General features: G+C 44.4%; 1 protein-coding gene across 3 annotated transcripts in view; it reads right to left on the minus strand.

Annotated features, from left to right (window-relative positions):
- Positions 1-13,218: 13,218 nt before the first annotated feature.
- Positions 13,219-22,466, minus strand: part of LINGO1 (leucine rich repeat and Ig domain containing 1) — a 45,288-nt gene continuing 36,040 nt past the window's right edge. For all 3 annotated transcript variants that reach the window (XM_072628683.1, XM_072628684.1, XM_072628682.1), the window contains one exon: positions 13,219-15,566. In XM_072628683.1, the coding sequence (XP_072484784.1) occupies positions 13,713-15,566 (1,854 nt within the window). In that variant the 3' untranslated portion in view covers positions 13,219-13,712. The remainder of the gene's footprint in view (positions 15,567-22,466) is intronic.

Below are 22,466 nucleotides of genomic sequence, written 5' to 3' on the forward strand. Positions count from 1 at the left end.
GCAAAGGGGGTTATATTTTTAACCTGAAGGCAATAGGGAGCCATGGGAGGTTTTTGAGGAGGAGAGTGACTCAACTGGCTTTGTCCATTAAGAAGAGGACTTTGGCTGCTGAGTGCAGGATAGATTGGTTGCAAGGTGACAGTGGTCCAGATGGACAGGTGGTGGTTGTTGGAGATGGGTGTCTTCTGATATTCACCTAGAGCATCTTTGCATCACATTTTTATGACTCCTAACTCAGCAATTAATTTAGCCCTAAGCACATTTGGGGAAGCTAAATTTTGCCCAGGTGGACACCCTGGGTGGTCTAAGGTTCAAGCTGGGGAGGAAAAGAGGGAAGACCTAAAGTCATAAGAATAGAAAAGAAAAGGGACAGGATGAGGAATTTAGCTAGTCAAGGACTTTGGATTTTAAGCTGTATATGTGCCATACTTTTCTTTTGACAGAGTAAAAAGGCATAGTAAAAATGGCTGACCATCAGGAGACCTGGGTTTCAACCCTAGCTTGGCCACTAACTCTTGGTGTGACTTTAGACAAGTCATTTCCCTTCTTTTGAACTCAGTTTCTTTATCAGTAAAATGAAAGGATTGGACTAGAAGAGCCATCAGGTTCCTTCTGGCTCTAGAACTATGATCCCATGGTCTTGATTCCAACATGGTAATGCCTTTTGATGGAGCTAAGGTCTTTTCCTTGCTCCTTCTCAGGGACTTGACAGAATGATTGCAGTGCCTAGGAGAGCTAGAGCTGGAAAGGACCACGGGAGTAATTGAGCCCAATCTCATCATTGATCAAATGAGATAACATAATAAAGCACTTTGCAAATCTTGAAGCATTATATCAATGCTAGTTATCATCATCACCACCACCACATCACCAACACCACCATTGTTGTCATTATTTTACAGATAAGAAAACTGAGGCTTAGGAAAGGTAAGTGATTTGTCCAAGGGCATTCACATAGGAAGTGGTAGAGTTGGGATTTGAATCCCCAGGTCCTCTGGTTCCAAATCCAGAACTCTTTTCAATGGGCCACATGGATATGAAACCCTGCCACATGGTTATCCAGGAAGAGAAACCAGCCTTCCACTTTCCCTCATCTCTTAGTGGATGTAGGTCCTTGATTTGGAGAAGAAGGAACAGAAAACCAAAGGACAGAAAGTGAGATTCCGGAACACAAAGTGAATATGAGTTTAGGTTGTATTGGGAAATACAGACATGGAACGAAAGGACTGAGTGTCCCCTGTCTCCTACCCTGGCCAGGCCATCCCTGGAATAATGTGTTCAGTTTGAGTGACACATTTTAGGAAGGCCATGGACAAGCTGAAAAGGAGGAGGACTAGGATGATGGGGGACCTGGAAACTGTGCCCTATGTAAATCCGTTGAAGAAAGTGCAGATGTTTCCCCTGGAGAAGGGAAGACTCGGGTGAGACATGACAGCTGTCATCAAGTATTTGGAGGGCTGTCAGGAGGAAGAGGGATTCTGCTCATCCTGCCTGGCCCCAGAGAACAGAACCAGGAGCATTGGGTTGCAAAGCAAGGTTTCAGCTTAATACAAGGAAAAACTTACTAGACATTAGAATGCACAGGCCTGCCTCAGGAGGCAGTGAGCTCCCTGTTGATGGAGATCTTCCTAAAAGCTTTGTGGGCTTGAGGGAAAGTGAAGGAAAAGAGGACCACAGGATTTAGAACAGGAAGAGACTTAGATCTTCCTTGTGTTACAGATGAGGAGACTGAGGCTCAGAGATTAGGGCTACACATGTAATAAATAACAGAAGTCTAGACCCTCTGACTGTAAATACAGTTGTCTTTCCACTATATGATGTACATGTCCAGGATATTGTAGAAGCAATTTTATATTCTGGAGGGACTGGGCAAACTAGCCTCTGGGGTCCCTTCCACCTCTGAGATGCAGTGAGTCTGTGACTGGTGTCTCTAGGGGCTGGGTTGAGATTGTACGTTGACAAGGAACCTAGGAAAAATGAAATTCCAGGGTATGGTTGAAGCCAGTGGTCTGCCCATCCTGGGATCTTTCTGTCAACAGAATGCACTGAGGATCTGTCTGAAGAGGTCCTGATAGAATCACACACCAAAGCAGATTGGGGAATCTTGAACTGGGAGTCTACTTTCTTAGCCTGGCTTTATTACTCATCTGTGTGTCACCTTGGGCAAGTCGCTTTCCTCCATTAGACTTAGTTTCCTTCTCTATAAAATAAGAAGGTTGGACTAAATGATGTCTAAGATTCTTCCCATCTCTGACAGTTTCTATCCTCTATAATAAGATCTCTTTCAGCTCTAACCTCCCATGTCCTGCCTTCTAAGGTCCCCTCCAGCTCTTATAGTCTGTATTTCTTTATACTCCAGCTTTTCTGAGTAGCCATCTATGGCTCTGCCATTCATCAATGTGTCCAGATCTGTTTGGAATCCATTTATATTTTCTGCCTGCACCACCTCTTGGGTGTAATGAGTTCTCTAAGTTTATTATCCTCTGTGTGAAGTTGAATGCTCTGTTGTTCGTCCTAAGCTTACCTTGAAGAGGGATCCCTCAGATGAGTATTTAGGGATTTGGTCAATAAAACTCAGCCTTTTTCTATTGAAGAACCACAGTGTGTGTTGTCTGTCCCCATTCTGCAAAAACTTCATGGCTCAGAGAGAGAAGCACTGAATCTGGTATAGACACTGTTTTCTTGGAGTAGGGAAGACAGACTGTCCAAGTTCCCCTACCATTCTAGGTCTTCCAGCAAAGGGCAGATGGCTCTGTCAGCCATGTCATAGAGCAGATTCCTGCTCCTGCTCCAACAGGGTTTGGACTGGAGGAACTTTGAGGATGAATTTCTAACTCTTAGTGACAATGAATCTATCCAGACTTAGGAGAATTCCCAACTACTATACTCATCCCATCAATCATGAAGAGTACCTTCCAGGTGGGAGCTGACCCCAGGACCACTTCTGGGTTGAAGTTGTTGGTTCACAAGGCTCAGCCCAAACCTCACAAATACTTTCCATTTTCCAGGAGGCCCCAGTAGGCAAATCTTAGAGGTGATGGAGTAACTGAGGTACTCCAAATGCCTCAATAGTGTGATAAGGCAGTCAAACTAACCTAATGTGATCATAGGTTGAACTTAAATGGGGGATAATCCTGCTGTCCTCTGCCCTGACCTAGGAAGACAAGAAGGAGGAAGAGGAGAGACTCTAAAGAGACTGATATGACTGCACCTAGATTTTACGAAGAAACATACAATATAAAGGCAAGCGCCAATAACGAGGATGAGTCTAGAACCATGGCAGAATCCTGTAAGAAACATCAGGTGCTCCAATGCTCAGAATGAGCTAAGGCTGGTGTGAGGTTAGGACACCCAAAAAAGTCTATTTTTAAAATCGCTTTTGAGAGAAAGAGGAGGGTCAAAGGAGAGAGGGCATCACAACCCTAAATGGATGGTATGCTCATAACAGATGATGGAGAGAAGAAAGAACTGTTCAGCTCACTTTTGCTTCTGTTCTCTTTGGAGAGAAGCAGAGCAAATATGACTAACGAGGAGTTGATAAATGGGATGTTGGGAGGTGGCAAGAGAGTTACCCTTGATTAGTTCATCAGATCATTAGACCCAGACAACCTTCATCCTTAGGTGCTGAAATTACTGAACCATTATCATTGATTGTTGTACAATTGTAGAGAATAGGAAACATACTACATGACTGAAGGAAGAAAATATTTCAGGTTTATCTAAAAGGAAAAGAATGGAGTCCACAGACAATAGGTCAGCGAACTTGATTTTGATTACTGCCAAAATTCTAGATGATACCATTAAAGGAATGGAAAGTGAACATTTAGAAAGGGAAGTGGTGATCACAAAACACCAGGATTGCCAAGAATGAATGGGTCATACCAGACTAACCTCATTTTACTAGAACAAGAGGATGCTATAATTAGAGTTTACTCAATTTTTAGCAAAACATGTTTTAAAAGCTCTCATCTTGTTCTTATGGCAAAAATGAAGGGATGTTGTCCTAGATGTTGGCACAATTAGATGAATGATTGAATGGCTTTACTCAAAGATTAATCAATAACATTTCAATGATAGCTTGGAAGGAGGTCTTTAATGGAATGCCCCAGGAATCTGAGTTTAACATTTTTATCAATAACTTGAATAAAATGACATGCCTATCCATTTTTCAGATGGCACAAAGCTAAATATTTAGTGTGCTAGATGACTGGGTCACATTAGAACATTGAGGTTAATCTAATAAGATAAAATTTAATAGGGACAAAGGTAGTCTTATCTTTAGGTCCACAAAGTATAAGATGGGTGAGATATGGTTAAGCTGCAGTTGGTCTGAGGATGATCTGGTGGTATTAGTGAACTGCAAGCTCAATTTGAGTCAGTAGTGTGATATGTTATCCTCTCTCCACCCATGTCTAAAAAGAAAAAAACCTACTGTAATCATTACTTAACAGTCATTAGCTTAACCATATTGAAGGCATAGTTTCCAGATATAAGGAGGAGATAATACAATTGTCCTTGCCCCAGATATACTGTAGCACAAGTATTACAATAAGTTCTGGGCATTACATTTTGAGACCTTCTCCAGCTCTGGACCTTCTCTAGCTTATGAAAGCTGGAGAAGGTCCAGAGGTGTGTAACTAGGATGATGAAGGGCCCCAAGATCATGCCATGTAAAGATGGGTTGAAGGAATTGGTTATAGTTATCTTGCAGAAAAACAGATGGAAAGGGAACATGATAGCTATATTTGAGTATCTGAAGGATTCAGCACCCATGAAAAAAGAATTAGACTTGTTCTTGGTTTCAGGAGGTAGAACTAGGGGCAATGGGGTAGAACTGAGGAGGTAAGTTTAGACTTGATGCAAAAGAAAGCTACCCACCACTGGAACTGTCCAAAAATGGAATTGACTAACTTGGTGGGGGGGGAGGTTGCCCTTCACTTTATGTGTTACGATCGACATTGGATGGACAGTTGTTAGGTTTGTTGTAGAAGGATAATTTTCATTCAGGTATGAGTTGGACAATGTGGCCTTTGAAGTCCTGTGATTCTGAGAAACAGAAGAGCATCTTGACCAGAGGCTCTTAACCTTTGTGATGTCATGGACCTAGTGAAGTCTATGGATCCCTTCTCCAAATAATGTTTTGTTGTCTACATTCATAATTAGAGAAGTACTAAATTTCAGCTAGGAGTTGGCAAAAATAAGGATGTATTTTTCCCATCCAAGTTTATGGACCCCCTGAAATCCATCCATGGATCCCAGGTTAAGAATCCCTAGTCCAGAGGATGATGACCAAGCTAGTAATGAGAAACCCAGCTACATAAGGATCTCTTGAGTGAAGTGGACACATCTAGCTTAAATAAGAGAAGGTATAGGGAAGGCATGATTAATGTCTTCAAGTATTTTATGGGCTGTCACATGGAAGAGCAATTAGTCACATTTGACTTGGTCCCAGAAGGCAGGACTGGGTATACAGAGGGAAGTTAAAAGGGAAGCAGATTTCAACCTTAATAAAAGAAAAAAGACAAAACCAACCTTCCTCACAATGAGGGCTGTGCTAAGAAGACTGGACTGTCCTGGGCAATAGTGGGGGTCTTCTGGCAAAGGCTGTATGATTCTTCTTAGGGTCCAGTGCATGTGGTTCTTGTTTAAGACTAGATTTGACTAGATGGCCTGAGGTCTCTGCCAACTCTGACATTTTGTGAATCTAGGATTCTGTGAGAAATTATTTGTCCTGTTCTATGGCCTCGTTCTAGCTCTAGGGTGCTAGGGGTAAAAGAGGGATGAGTGCACTTTGTCCATCCCTTCCTCCTTTTGCTCCTCTTCTCTGTTCTCTCATTTCTTCTACCTGAAGGGAACTCATTTCAGGCTTGTCCCCCTGGTTATTCCACACTCAGAGCTCAGTTGTGGGTTTTGTACCAGTCCCCAGGTATATCTGGTCCTTGACTCAGCCTTCCCTAAGTGAAGGAGAACCCAGGTAGAGGGACAAGAGACAACAACAGCGGTGATATGGCTTCTCTGCTACGTCACCAATTGGGCCTGAATATTTTCCAGAGATGAGAATTGGAGCATCTTCATGAAGAAGCCTCAGATTCTATCCCACCAGCATGTGGAAATGGGAGCATTAGTGACACTGTAGGAGTGCAAAGAGCCAAGAGGAGGGAACTGGGCATATGCTGACTGTGTCTCTGTTAGAGTTTCAGATCTTTTCTAAAAATGTTATCTTTTTCCCCCTGTTTATGCCTCTTGATTTTCCCAGTCTCCTGTGCCTGTTCAGATGCCTAAAGATATTCAATCTTACTCAGCCTGTGTTCTCCCTACCACTGTTCTCTGTAATTCATCCCACTGAGAAGTTTCTATTCTTCCAACAGCGAACTATGTTTCAGGACCCAGTTGGGTCCTTAACACAGAAAAGTGGCATCTTAATGCAGAAATCCCAGTTTGGGCTCTCTGAGATTGTGTAGGAGAAGGGGGAGGACAGGAACCACTGAGCCTTCTGGAGGCAGTGTGCCGTAGTGAGACAGCATTGCTAAAAGTGCTTAGCACAGCACTTGGCACACAGTAGGTGCTTAAGGAACGTGTATTCCTTCCCTATTTCACCCTCTGCAATGCTGGAGTCAGTCAGACAATGCAGGATAAATTCCCGGTGCTGCTAATTATTAGCTGTGTGATCTTGGGCAAGTCACTTAATCTTGCCAGGCTTTTGTTTCTTCAACTATAAATAGAGGGGGTTGGATTAAAGGACATTTCAATTTTCAATCTATGATTTAGAATATGGCTCCTGGCTCTTTCATTCATGGACTATGTGACCTTGGGCTAGTTGCCCCACAGAATCAGAAAATAATAATACTTAAAGGCCCTTACAAGGAATCAGATTATAGTATCGAAGAGAAGGAATCTTGGAATCCATCAAGTAACAGATGGGGGTTACCAAGAGAAATAACTTCTTCAAAGTCATACAAGTAGCAAAGAGAACAACTGGGATTTTAGAACCCAGAATTTAAGCACCATTTCTACTATATTGTACTCCCTCATTAGTTTAACCCTTTCCTGAGAATGGCACCTCTTCTACAATATGTCTGATCTCACCTCAATTTTCTACCTATAAAATGGAACTGATCATTATCTGTCCTCTCTACATCACAAGAATAGTCCAATGAGATAATTGATGTGAAAGACAGAGACATAACTAGGTTAGGGCAAGCAGAGCTCTGTTCTAGGGTCCTAGAATAAAGAGGGTGCAGACTGCATTTGTACTCCAGAAGGCAGAACCAACTGAACTTAGCAGCTAGTTAGCAAGAATAATTAATATAGGAAGCTACCAGATGGTTGCTTACTTACTCTGGAAGGAGTCTCATCCCAGGTGAGTTCCATCTCTGTCTGCCTTGCCCTGTTCCCTTCTTCAGCAAAGGCATTCTCAATTAGAGCTGGGATTTCTGACCCAGTTGATATCTCAAGGCCTCTGTCTCCCCATTGGTCCTTTTGTTCTCCTTTCAACTGCTTTGACCCTAAATCACAAAGTGCTATTCATATATTAGGTTGAAGAAAATGTCAGTGGGTGATAGTGAGGATAATGGTGGGTGTAACTGAAAGAATACTGGACTTGGAATCAGGAAGAACTGGATTCAGGTTACACTTCTGACATTCACTAGCTGTGTGACTGTGGATAAATCACACCACCTCCATGAGCCTCAGTTTCAATATTTGTAAAATGAGGGGGTTGGTCTTGGTGAATTCAAAGGTCCCCTTTCAGCTCTGACTTTATAATACTATGAACCTGTCAGCATGGCTACTCATTCTGTCCTCAGTTAAGCATTTTCTGAGCAACCCAGATGTCAACCCAATTAACCATGGATATAGTTCCCTAAAGCAAAGTTCTGGGAAGTTGTTAATCTGCATGAGGAATGGAGTAGCTTGGGGTGGGGTGGGAATCCCTAGTCAAAATCTCAAGTGCTAGAGATAAGTCTGAGATGAGTCTCTGATCTCATCAAGGAGGTTACTGTGAAATTATTGGAAGATAAGTTCTTGACTTAATTGATAAGACTTGACCAAGGTTACAGAGGAATGGACCTGGATGTAGAGTGAGACTGTGTGAGAGAGAACCTGCAACATAACAAGGATTCTAGAGACACAGACTTGAACTCCCAGGGGTTGGGGGGAGTAGGGTGGTGGCGTTATTGCCAGGAGTTCTTTAATCCATATTTGGATCTGGAAATAAGCAAGCACACCCTTAGAAAGCTAAATAAATAATGTCTCACATATATGTATAATGACTTCTCAAGTGAATGTAGATGCTGTTGGGATTAATAAAATTAAAATTCATTTTAAAATGCCACTGAATTGATAGCAGCTTTTTTTTATCCTCTATTTTCTCAGTAAATTAGGCTTGATGTAATGAATGCTAATAGGGTTGCACTATCACAGTGTAGTGCAGGGGTGGAGAACCTGCAACCCTGAGGCCACATGTGGCCCTCTAGGTCCCCAAGTGTGGCCCTTTGACTGAATCCAAGTTTCACAGAACAAATCCAAAGATTTGTTCTGTAGAAGTTTGATTCAGTCAAAGGGCCTCACCCAAGGACTTAGAAGGCCATATGTGGCCTCTAGGCCTCAGGTTCCCCACCAGAAATTTTTTGATGTTAAAGAAGTGTCTCCCATTCTCCAAAATTGGGACTTCATTGTTGTAATTGTAGTAGGCCTAGATTTTAGAATCAAAGAACTTGGGAGTTAGAAGCGACTATGTCACATTAGTCTCTGAGTCCTAGTGCCACATGTCTGACAAGGGGTTAGTCATCCATCCTTTGCTCAAAGATCTCCACTGGGAATGAGAAGCTCATTACCTCCCAAGGCAGTTGATTCTACTTTTGGACAATCTTGTTAGTGAATTTTTCTGTACATTCAGCCAAAATTTGCCTCTAAGCCACTGTTGATAGGATTTAGGCCCAGACACCCCCTCTAACCCTAACTTCTCCATTTTGCAGAAAAAGAAATGGGTCCAAATAGCTGAATTGACTTATTCAGGTTATCTGATTCCTGCAGCAAGTCATTTGACATTGGCCTTTTCTCATGCTAGTCTTGTAGACAAGATAGATGGCAGTTAGGTGGTTTTAAGGATGATTGGATAAATGCATCTAAGCAGATGTAATTAATGGAGGGAAGTCTCTATTGAGGCCACAGGGTACTATCTTCTGCCGTGTTCTGTTCAACATTTTTATTCAATGACCTGGATGAAGACAGAAATGGATTGCTTATCATACTTATAAGTCCCAAATTTCTAATACATAAGGAACATACTGGAGCCCAGACTTGGGCTCCAAAAAGATCCTGGCCAGCTGTAGCGATCAACTGAGTCTTAGCAGATGAAAGTTAGTAAGAATCAATGACAAGTCTTCTATGTAGGCCAAAAAAATCAATTGCACGAGCATATGCTTTGTCATGTGTCAAGGCATGTCATGTTCTTTTGAAAATCACTTGGGAATTTAAGTGGACAGTTTTAAGACATGATTAATTTGCATGCACAGAAACCTGCAATAGAGAGCTTTCATGGATGTGGATTGGAGGCTAAGCCACTAGAGCCATCTTTGATTATTTTAAGGTTATCATGTGGAAGAGGATCGTCTTGCCTCCAGAGGGCAGAAGCAGGAACAAAGAAGTCTCTGTCAGGTTCCACATGCGGTTTATTTTGTATTTCTCCAAAACAGATATCACACAGCGCAGTTGTAAAGATGTCTTATTTCCTTCCTGGGCTGTAAGCTCCATAAGGGAATGGACCTTGTTTAGTACAGTCCTCTGTATACAGTGGATGTTTAAGAAATACTTTTTGAATAAGCAAGAATTGCCAGGAGGCATATTTTATGATATCATAACTAATCGGCTCATAATTCTTGAGCTAGAAGGGATCTTGGGGGCCACCTAGCTCAAATCCCCTGAACTGAGGCCTAGGAAAGTTCAAAGACTTGACCAATGTCACACAGTGGCAAAGGTAGGATTTGAACCCAGGTCCTGTGACTCATAATCTAATGTTCTTTCCTTTGGGCCTTGCTGATTTTAGCACAATATAAGGAAAGGCTTTGTAACCATTAGAGCTGTTCAAAAGTAGGCAGGACTCCTTTGGGAGGTTGTGAGTTTCCTGGCAAATAGAAACTGTAAGACTATTCCTCAGGGATATTTTAGAGAGAATTCTAGAGCTAGACCAGGGGTTCTGAACCCGGGGGTCATGAACTTTGCACAAGTACATACACACACACACATGAAACTATTTCAATATGATTAATTACCTTTAAAATCCTTGGTTTTTTATTTTATGTGTTTAAAAACAGAATTCTGAGAAGGGGCACCATGGGGCCCCATGGCACCAAAAAGGCTAAGTGCCTTTGCAGGCCTCTGCCAAGCTGATTCCTACCTGCAAAGGTAAGAGTTGGAGAGGGTGACCATGGGGGTCCTTTCCAGTTCTGATGCTTGGGACTATTGCTTTTTTGATTGAATTACTAAGTAATCCCAAAGGAAGTTGATTTGTAGACTTTGGTTAAAACACTCAAGCTTCCTGACCCTCAGTTTCTCTATCTGCAAAATGAGGTTCCTCCCAGTTTTGAGATTCTAGGATTCTGTGATAGCCCAAAGGACTCTCCTACTTACAAAGTTGTCTGATGTCCCATAGAGGAAAGGAAAAAAAATAACCCATAGTGTTCTTCACTTCCCTCAGCTCATCAAATAACATTTTAAGTTCTAATTCTGTTTACCTTGAGTCCTGGCTAGGGGAAACTAAGAGAGGGGGTATCCAGTTCCTGAGAAGGCATATCTACCTCCCTAGCCTCACTAGGTCACAGATCAAGAGAACTCAGAAGCCAACTTTCTCATTTTACAAGTGTGAAAACTGAGGTCCAAGGAGGTGAAATAATTTTTCCGAAGTCTATAAATAGAAGCCTCCTGTGAGTCTCTTCAGTGGGAACCAGGCCCCATGATTTCATCACCCTCAAGAATATATGCTTTGCTGGGTCCTGGCCCCATAGACTGTAGCTATAGAAAGGACTGCTCTGTGTTATGCAAACAATGCTGAATTTAGAGTTTGAATCCTGGTTCAGTCACTTGCTACCTGTGTTCTATTGCACAGTTATATTTATATTGGGCCTTCATTTTCCATTTCTGAAATGGGGGTCTCTGAGATCTCTTCTAGTCCTAGGCCTCTGATTCCAATGGGCCAATGCCTCGGGGGCCCTACCTTTAGACCCTACAGAGAGATGTACAGATTTCAGTTTCTGCCTATGAGATGGAAGAGAAAGCCAGGAGCCCTCAGGCTAGTCAGGGAGGAGGTTAGTGACTAACTAGAGTGAGCATCTGCTTTTGGCTCTCCTCCTATCCTCATCCCATCTACACCACTCTTCCTCTCCTCCCACCTCTGACCTTTCCCCAGGCGCTGCCACCAGCCCCATCTCGGTTTTTGCCTCAGGGGAGATACTGAAGCGTTTATTCTCTCTAGCTCTGGAGGCCCCTGCGGGCCTGGTGGCCAGTTTCTAGCAGCATCTTTTCTCTTTGTCGCTCCCTCCCTCCCTCCCCACACCCCTCACCCCAAGCAGATGCAGCTGCTATCAGCGGGTAAAGGGGAGGGGATATTGAAAAGCCTCGTCCTTCCTGAGAGTCCAAGTTTCTGCTTTCCACCTTTTCTATCTAGCCTCCCCATTCCCTCCTCCTCTCCCCACCCCCATTCTGCATTAAATGTCTAGTCTGGCCTTCCCTTCCCTGTTACTCACTTAGGGAAGAGAGTGTGAATCAGCCTGCTAGGACTAGGTTTAATCTTGGTGGCTGCAGGGGGTAATGCTAGTATCCCAGGCCAAGGGGATGGAGTCCAGCTGCTTCAATTTGAAGACAAAGAAGCTGAGGCCAAAAGAAAGCAAACTCTTGCCCCAAGTCACAGAGATAGGAAATGGGCAAGTCAGGATTTGGACCCAGATCTTGTCATTACATCAAAGTCATCACTTTCCTCACAACTTTCCATGGGAAACTGCAGAGAAACGAAGTGGGTCATTATAGGGCAGAACAGAAGCCCTGGCTGTTTCTGGGACAGTGGAATGACATGACTCTGCAAGGAATGAATTGCCCATCACTGGAAATATTCAAGCAGAGGCTGCATGATTGGGGAGTGAGGTTTGGAGGAAATTTCTTCAAGGGGCTTGAGGTCCCTTCCAGTGGTAGGAAAAGCTGAGTTTCACAGCCCTAAGGGTCTTCTGCTACCAAGAGTCACAGAACTGCTGGCTAATGACCATTCCAACTTTTGGTCTCTCCAGAAGCTACCAAGCCACTGGAAGCCTTTAAGAATCATAAATTCTTTGGTGCAATTCTGGATACACCCCCTCTTCCCTGGTAACTTGTGACCCACCCCCAGGTATCATCATCCTGTAGATGGAATCACTGCTCTCAGTTCTCCCCACCTTGGCTTGTGCGGGGCAATCCCAGAACAGGAGCCACCCAGGACCAAGTCAGGATAGTAATAACTATAACAATATAATAATGACAATAATGCCCACAATAACTCCCATCGATCTAGCTCCCTATAATTTATGGAAAACATTTCCATCTGTTAACTCATCTATCCCTCACAACAGCCCTGTGAGGTAGGCAGGACAGGTTTTATTATACCTAATTTATAGATGTCTAACTGAGGCTCAGAAAGGGAGAATCAGCTTACCCAAGGTTACGCAGCAGGTCAGTGGCAGAACTGGGGCTTTAACTCAGGGCTTCTGCCTTCTAGGCCAATGAGTACAAGAATTCAATGCCGCTGACCACATCCCTACTCCTCAGAGCCATGATTTCCCCATGAATTCTTGGCTTTGGGGAAACCATAGGGCAACCACTTATCCCTGGCACTGAATGGTCAGCAACTTCTCTCCTTCAGGTCACCCCAAGTCTCCACAGAAGATAATGTGGAACACCCCAAGCTGGAATCCACCCTTATCACCCAGGCAATCCCTGGACTCCCAGTGAGCCTCAAGGAAAGGGCCTGACTAGAGAAGAATTTGTCCGAACAAAAAGGCTAGACCAGATGTAGAGACTGAGGTAGAGTTTGGGAGAACCAATGAATCTTTGATCTATTACCTCTTTTGTAGGGGAGGCCCTTTTCACGGAGTAAGAGAAGATGGAGGAAGAGGAAAAAGAGGAGGAAGAGGAGAGATTTGATTGGGCATGGGGTCTGGACAGATCAGGAAGTCAAAAGTTTGCATTCCAACTATCTATAGGAAATAGTTTTTTTTTATTATTTCAAGTTTTCATAAAAATCCATAATTATTGAAACCCAAGTTACAGAGGAAGTTCTTAACTTTTTTATTGATTTATTGAATTTTTTTGTGTTTGTTGGTTGGTTCGTCTGTTTTGTTTTGCAGTGGCCTCTGACCCCAGTCCGTCAGAGCATGTCCCTACAAACACCGAGTCCGAACACCTGGCCAGATGTTGTCCTTGTATAAAGAGAGCAGTTGGTGAGGGCTGGGGCCGGGCCAGGCCAGGGCTGTGTAGTAGACAGGGGGCGAGAGAATTAGGGGTGAGATGGAGTGGTAAAGATGGGAAAAGTGGAAGGGGGCGAGGGAGAGAGAGAGAGAAAGAGAGAGAAAAAGAGAGAGAGAGAGAGAGAGAGAGAGAGAGAGAGAGAGAACCGTGTTAAGTCTCAAAGTTTTGTGTCCTGTGGGCCTGGGGTGGTCACTTCCTGCACCCCTGGGCACCCCTGCCCCGTCTCAGATCATTTTCATATTAAACTTGCGAGGTGCGTCAGCAGAGCTGATGCCAGCGTCCGACTTGCGGGGGACATATTCAATCTCAATGTTGTGCTTTGTGTTCCCTTTTCCTCGGCTCCAGAGGAACAGGAGGACGAGGCAGAAGAGGACCACGCCCAGGAAGGAGATGAAGCCCATGGTGGTGGCGATGATGAGAGTCTTGATGTCAAAAGGGAAAGGCACGGTGGCGCGCGTGCTGTTGGCGTCGCTCTCGTTGGGCTGGTTAGAGATGAAGGCGAAGGTCTTGTTGGGCTGATGGGGCCAGTCGGGCGAGTAGCTCCGTACGTGCAGGTGAGCCAGCATGGAGTCGTTACCACCAGCATTGGCGGCGATGCACAGGTAGGTGCCGTTGTCCTGGATCTGGGCGTAGCGCACCTCCAGCGTCCCGTCCGGGAAGACCGTCAGCCGTCCGTTGCTCTTGGAAGAGATGAGGTGCTTACGAGGCGAGAGCCAAAGGATGGCGGGGGGCGGGTCCCCGTCGGCCCGACAAACAAACTGCACCGTGTGGCCCTCGTCCACGAAGACCTGCTGGGGTTTGCGGTCCCGGATCCGAGCGCGGCGGCAGGTGAAATAATTAGGCAAGAGGACATCGGGAAAGTCCTTGAACTCTTTGCCCTGGACAAATTCTGGCGTGGCGCATGTCGGCTGCTGTTTGTTGAAGTTGAGTCGCCAGCGGCGTCGGAAGACCCAGAGCAGGCGGCAGTCACAAGCAAGGGGGTTGTTGTCCAGGATCAGCGTCTCGAGGTTGCCCACCGAGTGGAAAGCAGATTCTTCTAGGGTGGTCAACTGGTTCCCAGAAACGTTTAGGATTCGCAGGTAGTTGAGTCCTCGGAAGGCATAGGGCTCCACCACCATGAGCTGACCTCCTACTAACTGGATTTCCTGCAAGCGGAGCAAGTCGTGGAGCATGGACCCCTCTATGGTGAGGATGGGGTTGTAGGACAGGTTGAGGAAGCGGAGATAGACCAGGTGGCGCACTGACACATAGGGGATGGCGGTCAAGTTGCAGTGAGTAATGGACAGCGAGGTCAGGTTGAGGCCATAGAGGCAATTGGATGTCATCGTGTCCAGATACGGCCAATGAGAGATCTCCAGGACCTTGAGCCGGTACAGCCTCTTGAAAGAGTAATCCCGTATGGCGTTGATGTTGAGGTGGCGCAGCCGCAGCACAATCAGGCCGTGCAGATGGGAGAGGGCCTCGGTGGGGATGGAGGTCAGGTTGCATTTCTCCAGCGTGAGCTGTTCCAGGCTGTTGAGGCCGCTGAAAGCTCGGTGGGAGATGTAGACGAGGTCATTGTCCCCGACCTCCAGGGACTTGAGGTTATACAGGTCCTGGAACATATAGTCCAAGAGAATGACGATCTTGTTCTCGCTGATGTCCAGCTTGGTCAGGTTACTAAGGCCCGTGAAGACACCCAAGGGGATGAGCTTCAGCCGGTTGCTGCGCAGCCCCAGAGTCCTGAGGTTAAAGAGATTGTTGAAGGCGCCAGGCTCCACGGCGCTGACGATGTTCTCATTGAGCTCTAGCTCTTCCAGGTGGGGATAGCTGGCGAACTCGTCCTGGTTGAGCGTCTTAATGCGGTTCTTCCCCAGGTCCAGGAGTCGGGTCTCTGTGGGGATGCCCTCGGGCACAGCGATGAACCGCTTACGGTGACAAAGGACGGAGCGTTCCTGGGGCAAGCACTCGCAGCGGGGCGGGCAGCCCGTGGCCGAGCCGGACAGGACAGAGCCCAGCACCAGCAGAAGGATCGGCTGCCAGCAGGCCAGGATGGGGGTGTGCATGCTAGCGTCCCCGGCGATCATCCTCTCTCTCACCTGCAGCCAAGGCAAAGACAGAGAGAGGACCCAGCATTAGAAACTACTCTAGCAACGGATCGGAGGTGCCCAGTTAGAGCAGACCCCCTTAATTTTACAAAGAAGGAAACTGAGGCCTAAGAAGAGAAAGTGATTTGTCCGTGATTATACAAGTAATGAGCAGCAGAGGGGCATTTCAACCCAGGTTCTTGGACTCTTTCTACTGAATCCCTCAAGGGGATCAGGATATGTGTTAACGGATGTTTATAACATGCTTTCAGTATTTAAAAAGACCTCTATCTTTGCTGTTTCATTTAATTTTTCTAAACCCCTAGAGAGAGGTCAAACAGGTCTGAGTATCCCCATCTTACAGCTGAGGAAGTAGTAGCTCAGCGAGGTTGTATCTGGCGTCTATTTCTATAGGAATGTGGACTCTTCCTCAGTAGAATGGCAGTTCGTTGTAGGTAGAGGCTGTTGGATTTTTCTCTTTGTACCCCAGAAGCCTAGCACAGTGCTAGCACATAGTAGACATTTCATAGATGTCAATTGACTGGTCATCACTCATGGTCCCAGAGGCCAGAGTGGACAGAGGGAGGAGTGGAGATTTTAAGATCACAGGATTTTAGGGATTATTCACCTCCGTGCTCTGGTTCAATTCCCCATTGATGGCTTCAAATGAGCACCTACTACGATGGGGCTGGAGATACAAAAGCAAAATAGAAATGGGTTCTGACCTCAAGGGGCTTTCATTTTATTGAGGCTAGTGTGTGTGCATAGCTATATCTATAGTGTTTGGATTATATATGTATATGTATGTGCATATGTATGAGCATATATACCCACATGCATACATACATGTGTATGTACCTATGTGTACACACACATTCATTTATTTATTCACTCATTCATTCATTTATTTGTTTGTTTGTTTATAGTAAGCCCAAAGGGAATCTGACTGGGTCTTGTGTTGGAGGTAGATGAACTGAGCTTTGCAGGTGAAAGGTTCTATGAAAGTGGGGACAGTGAAGGAATATATTCCACCCATGAGGGCTATCCCTCATGCAAAAGTGTGGAAGTGGGAAAGCTGTACACAATCTTATGAGACAAATAGCACAAATAAGATAATCCTCACTTCATGGACAGGGAAAAAGAATGGGGGGGAGGGATGGAAAGAAATCTATCAAAATCTCAGTATCTGTCGGGCTCCAATCCATCCCGAACATCTTGCTGACACACCTTGGGGAGAGGGGATGGTTCACAGGCAGCTCTGAGGCAGAAGCAGACCCTTCTTTATCCAGGAGGAGCTCACCAGCTTGGGGAAGAGGAGCTGAACCTTCACGGAACAATGACCACTGAGGTCTGAAGCCTTTTCCCTCTTAATTACTCCCTCATTAGTCTAGCTTTTTCCTCTGGGTGTGCATCTCCTTCCGAGGTCAAGTGTGAGCAGGACCTCCTTCTTCTACATCTGACCCACAGGACAGCCTGGCACAAGCCAACGTCCACCATAGCCACTCCCTATACACAGATGGGGTGGTCCTAAATCTACATGGATCAGTAGAATGAACCATTGACTGGAAGCCAGAGAGAGAGCCCTGAGGGGAGGCTCTCTCTTTTCCCCCACACAGAGTCAGCAGGGGCTAGTGGAAAAGGCAGCCGGCATTCAGGTTCAGCTAACCTGGATTTGAATCCTGCTTCTGACGATTTCTAGGTCTGTGACCTTGGACCAGTCATTCTCTTCTCAGATGGAGAGCTTCCTCATCAGCAAAGTGACAAGGTTAGGCTGGATGGCTTCTGATTTTCCTCCCAGCTCTAGATCTAAGACTCTATGACTAGTATCCCCACGTCCCAGATGAGGAAACCTTCCCGGAAAAGGTGACTTGACTTACCCAGAGTCAGATCTATAGCTCTGGTGTAGTATAAGAAATATGGAATTAGGAGATAAAAGGGACTTTAGAGGCCACCCAGTCTAAGCCGTGGAGCTAAGTACATGGAGCACTGGGCCTGCAGTCAGGAAAACCTGAGTTCAAATTTGACCTCAGACACTTACTAGCTACATGACCCTGGGCAAATGACTTAATCCCATTGGCCTCTGCTTTCTCATCTGTAAAATGTGAATCATACTAGCACCTACCTCCCAGAGTAGTAAGGTTCAGGGATAATATGTGTAAAGTGCTTAGCACACAGTAAGTACTTAATAAATGCTTGTTCCCTTCTCATTAGAAATTTATTAGCTCTCTATGATCCTGGTCAAATCACTTAATGTCACATAACCTCAGGATCTCCGCCGCCCCCGCCCCCGCCCCCCCCCCCCATAATATGGTCCTGATAATCAGAGAATCAAAGATTTAGAGGGGGAAGGGAACCTGAGAGATTATCCCAACCTCCCCCTCCCCCCCCAGTTGTTGCTGGATTTGTAAAAATTAGGCGCTGCATTAATGGGAGTTAACAATAGCAGATGTCCTCAAACTCCTAGGGAAGGTGTGACTTTTTGCCTGCTTGCAGGAAGGCATCCCCCTGCCACCTCTCTGTGGAATCCTGTGTTGCTGATGACCTTTTGGAAGTCTGGGGGTGCAGAATGAGCCCTTTGCCCACTGCCCTTTCTTGCCCCAACGTCTCTAGTGTTCCAGAATCACAGTGAGAAGGCTCATGGGGCAATGATTCTGCTAAGTTACCTCCATTGCTAACTCACTGTCTAATCCTTCCCTCCCTGCACCTCCGACCCCCAAGTGTGCCATGAGAGGACTGAACCAGATGGCTTCTGAGCCCATTTCCAGGTCTGGCATGTTCCCATTTTACTTCCTGCTGTCATAGAGTAGTGAAAATTGGGCTGCTCTGGGAGGTGGAACTGAGTTCCCGCCCTTCCTGGACAAGTTCTTTTCTCTCCTTTCTCTGCAGAAATCCTAACACACAATATAAATGCTGGCCATTGTGCTTAATTTCCTGTAAAATGGGGCATGCCCATACCGTCGTTCTTACAAGATTCATAGGACCATAGGTTTGGAGCTTGGAAGGGACCCCAAAGTCACCTCATCCAACCCCCTCAGTTCAGAGAGGAGGGAGTTGAGGCCTACCCAGCTAGGTGATGTCAAGGTCCCACAGGTGGCTGCTCTGTAGACTCAGGATTAGTGCTGAGGCCCCTAACTCCCTGGCTCTCACTGTACCCTGTCAAGGTCTGTTTTTGTATTCCCAGCTCCTAGCATGATGTCTGGTATATTATTATTATAATAATAATAAATGCCTGTTCATTTCTTGAGCAATAGTTATACTATGTTCCTTGATGGGCTAGGAGTCTCTCCTGGATGTTTCAGTACAACCCCCACATCCTACACCATCACACAATATTGAGAGTTTTTTCCCCAATTTAGAACAGGAATGGACCTGAGAGAACATCTAATCCAAGCCTCTCACTCGCAGATGGGAAAATGGAGACCATAGGACTGGAAAGGACGTGGGCAAGGTCACCCGGATAGTTAACAGCAAGAGCAGCTTGGGTGGGAAGCCTGGTTGCTTCTTGTCCTTCTTTCCCATGTCCTCTCCATCTTGGCTCCTTCTCTTTCCCCACCTGACCCCCATCCTCTGGGACCCTCTATCCTCACTTTCACCAGAGTCGTACATGCTTCAGTGACCCACCAGCAAAGAAAACATCCTGACAGGCGATCAATAAATAATTGGAAAAACAGCTGGGACCATCTCTGGTGTGAAGCCTGGAAATGGTGAGAGATAAATGGGCCTTTTAGCACTGGGTGGGCAGGCATATCACACATGCCCGATGGAGCTGGAGCCTGGGGATCTGAGGTCTAGAGCTGGGCAGGCCCTTTGAGGTCATTCCATCCAATCTTCTCCTTGTACAGATAAGAAAACCAAGACTGGAAATGTAGCCCAAGTAGAAGTGGGTAGTGGTAGTCTTTTCTGCCTTGAAACCCAGGGCTTGAGGTGCTCTGCCACACTGACTGTGGCAATCACATCCCCATCCTCAGAGTCATGCCCACCAGTGGCTTCCTTTGAAGCCTTCCTTGGAGCTTCCTTTGAGCCTTCTGGGTGAAAGTGTCTGACCTGGTTCTGCTCCAACTACCTGAGTATGGTGTGTAGACTGTTTTAATACCACTGGCTACTCCCCAGCTCAAGCACCCACATTTGATCCCCATCATCTACCAAGTCTGATAAAGACACAAACCCTGGCCTCTGGAAGTCTCCCAATCTGATCCCCACCTAATCTTCTAATATTCTCCTGTACCCACCCTCCCTCCTGCCAAGTTGGGCTCCTCACTGTCCCTTCTCCAGATTAGTGTGTGCAATGAGAGCAGGAAGGGAGGGACCTTAAGAGATGATTACATTCTGTTTGTTCATTTGAAAGATGCAGATAAAGAGGCCCAGGGAGGTCACATGGAGGGTCTGCAGCACATTAGCGGAGATTGGAACCCAGCTGCTGGAGTCTAGAGCCCAGAAGCATAGAGCTGACCTAAGAGTCAGGAAGACCCAGGTTCAAGTCCTCTCTCTGACATATAATGGCTCTATGACCTCAGGCATGTCACTCATCCCTCTGTCTCCCGGGCAACTCCCAAACACTGTAAGCTACCCTCTCCATTGGCAGAGGGAGGTTCCTCTCCTGGGAATTCCTCGCAGGGCTAGTAACTCTCTTTATCTCTCCTTCTGATTCCAAAACCAGGATTCTTTTCACTAAGCCATTACCAACCCAGAGCCATTGAAGGCTATCCCATTAAATATATATTTCAATATATAATAATATGGTAATATAGTAATATATAGATGCAATAATAATATAATGATATATTTCATGTGTGTATTCATATATAAAATCCTATTCACATTCCATACATATGAAACATATGTATGTAATTGTACATATGAATATATTGAACTGTATGTATTCACAGTCATATTTATTATATGAAACATATGTAACTATATGTATGTAAAAATATGAATTATATATGCATATATAATTCTTTTTACATTTCATATATGTGAAACATGTATATAACTGTAAAAGGATATAAATTAGATATAAACATATGGAATTATATATATTCCTGCTCAAATTTCAAATATGAAACCTATATATAACTACAGCATATAAACATATGTAAAAATATATACATGTTTTGTATATACAAAATATGTGTAACTGTATGTATAGAATATAATATATGTAACTATATATTCCTGTTAAAATTTCAAAAATAAAACATATGTGTAACTACATATAATATAAATATATATGTAACTATATATGTACGTATAAAATATGGTTCACATTTCATCTATAAGAAATATATGTGTATTTTATAACTATGTACTATATATTATATTATATACGTGTATAATAGATATTTTACAAAATATGCATGTAACGATGTAAATTCCTGTACACATTTCATATATTATATGTAATATAGCATATATTTAACTATGTATTATATAAATATATGGAGTCATATATGACTATATATAATCCTATTCACATTTCATAATGTGAAACACATGCAACTGTATATACGAATATATTACATATAAGCATGTATTCCTGCTCACATTTCATATGTGAAATATATATGTAATTATACAGAGAGAGCATATGAATAGATATGCAACCACATGTATGTATATATATAAATATATAGAATTCTGTTCACATTTCATATATGGGAAACATGAATGTAACCATATGTGTGTATATATGAATGTACTCTATAAATACATCTGTAACTCTACATAGTTATATATATATACATATAAAATTCTGTTGACATTTCATACATATGTAACTGATGAATGCGCTAACCATTCTCTGCAGCAGCCTTTGTACCTTGCACAAAGTACCACCAAATACTGTATTCTAGGCTTTAGGACTCAGAGACATCATGGCATTTTGCTAATGGAGGGCTATACTCAAATCAGGAACACTTGAGTTCCAATTCTGCCTCAGGCACTTACTATCTATATGACGTGGGCAAGTCATTTGACTCCTTTGCCTTAGTTTCCTCATCTGTAAAATGAGGATAACCATTCCTGGAGTACCTACCTCACAGGGATGTCATGAGATGTGACTGAAATACTATAGAGAAAGCTCTAGGCAAACCTGAGTTTGCTTTGGAGACATCAGCTCATATTTCTGTTCTCAGTGCCTAAGGGCTCCAGGTCCCCTAGCACTATGCTGGAGTCATGGAGGGCATCATTACACTCTAGGCTCTTAAGAGCACAGAAAATAGGACATGTCCTACGTGGTTCTGGAGCTGAGCAGAACTATCACATGGAAATTGTGGAGTATGGTTTTAAACTCATGCCACAAAGCCACAGCATGGGTGAATTTACTTTCTTGTGAAATGTGGGAGCTGCAAGGGCCCTCAGGACAAATGATGTCTGAGCTGGAGAGTCACAGGCTCATAGCTTTAGAGTCAGGATGGACATTAGACACCATTGAATCCAACTTCCTCATTTTATAGACCAGTATCTGGGATCCAAAGTGGTCCAACTTGCCCAAGGTTATCAGGTAGATCCAGGATCTGAACCCAGATCCTTTGACTTCAAATCCAGTCCCTTTCCCATTGTCCAATGCTGCCTCTTATGAGTTAACATTGTCTGGAAGATAGAGATATAGCCCTGGATCCAGAAAGACCTGGATTTAGGTCCTATCTCTGACATGTATTGTGTGACCCTGGGCAAGTCATTTAACTTTTTAGTGCTCCAGGCAGCTTTCTGAAGGCAAAGGGAAAACATTTATTGAATACCCACTACTTGATAGGCACTATGCTAAACCCTTTACAAATATCATCTCATCACAATAACCTTGGAGGTAGGTGCTGCTATTATCTTCACTTTACAGTTGAGGAAACTGAGGCAAACATAAGTGACCAGGGTCATAGAGCCATGTGCTTCAGAGAAGATGTCATTGGTCTTCAT

This window comes from Notamacropus eugenii, chromosome 1 (genome assembly GCF_028372415.1).
Source record: "Notamacropus eugenii isolate mMacEug1 chromosome 1, mMacEug1.pri_v2, whole genome shotgun sequence".
NCBI classification, from domain to species: domain Eukaryota; kingdom Metazoa; phylum Chordata; class Mammalia; order Diprotodontia; family Macropodidae; genus Notamacropus; species Notamacropus eugenii.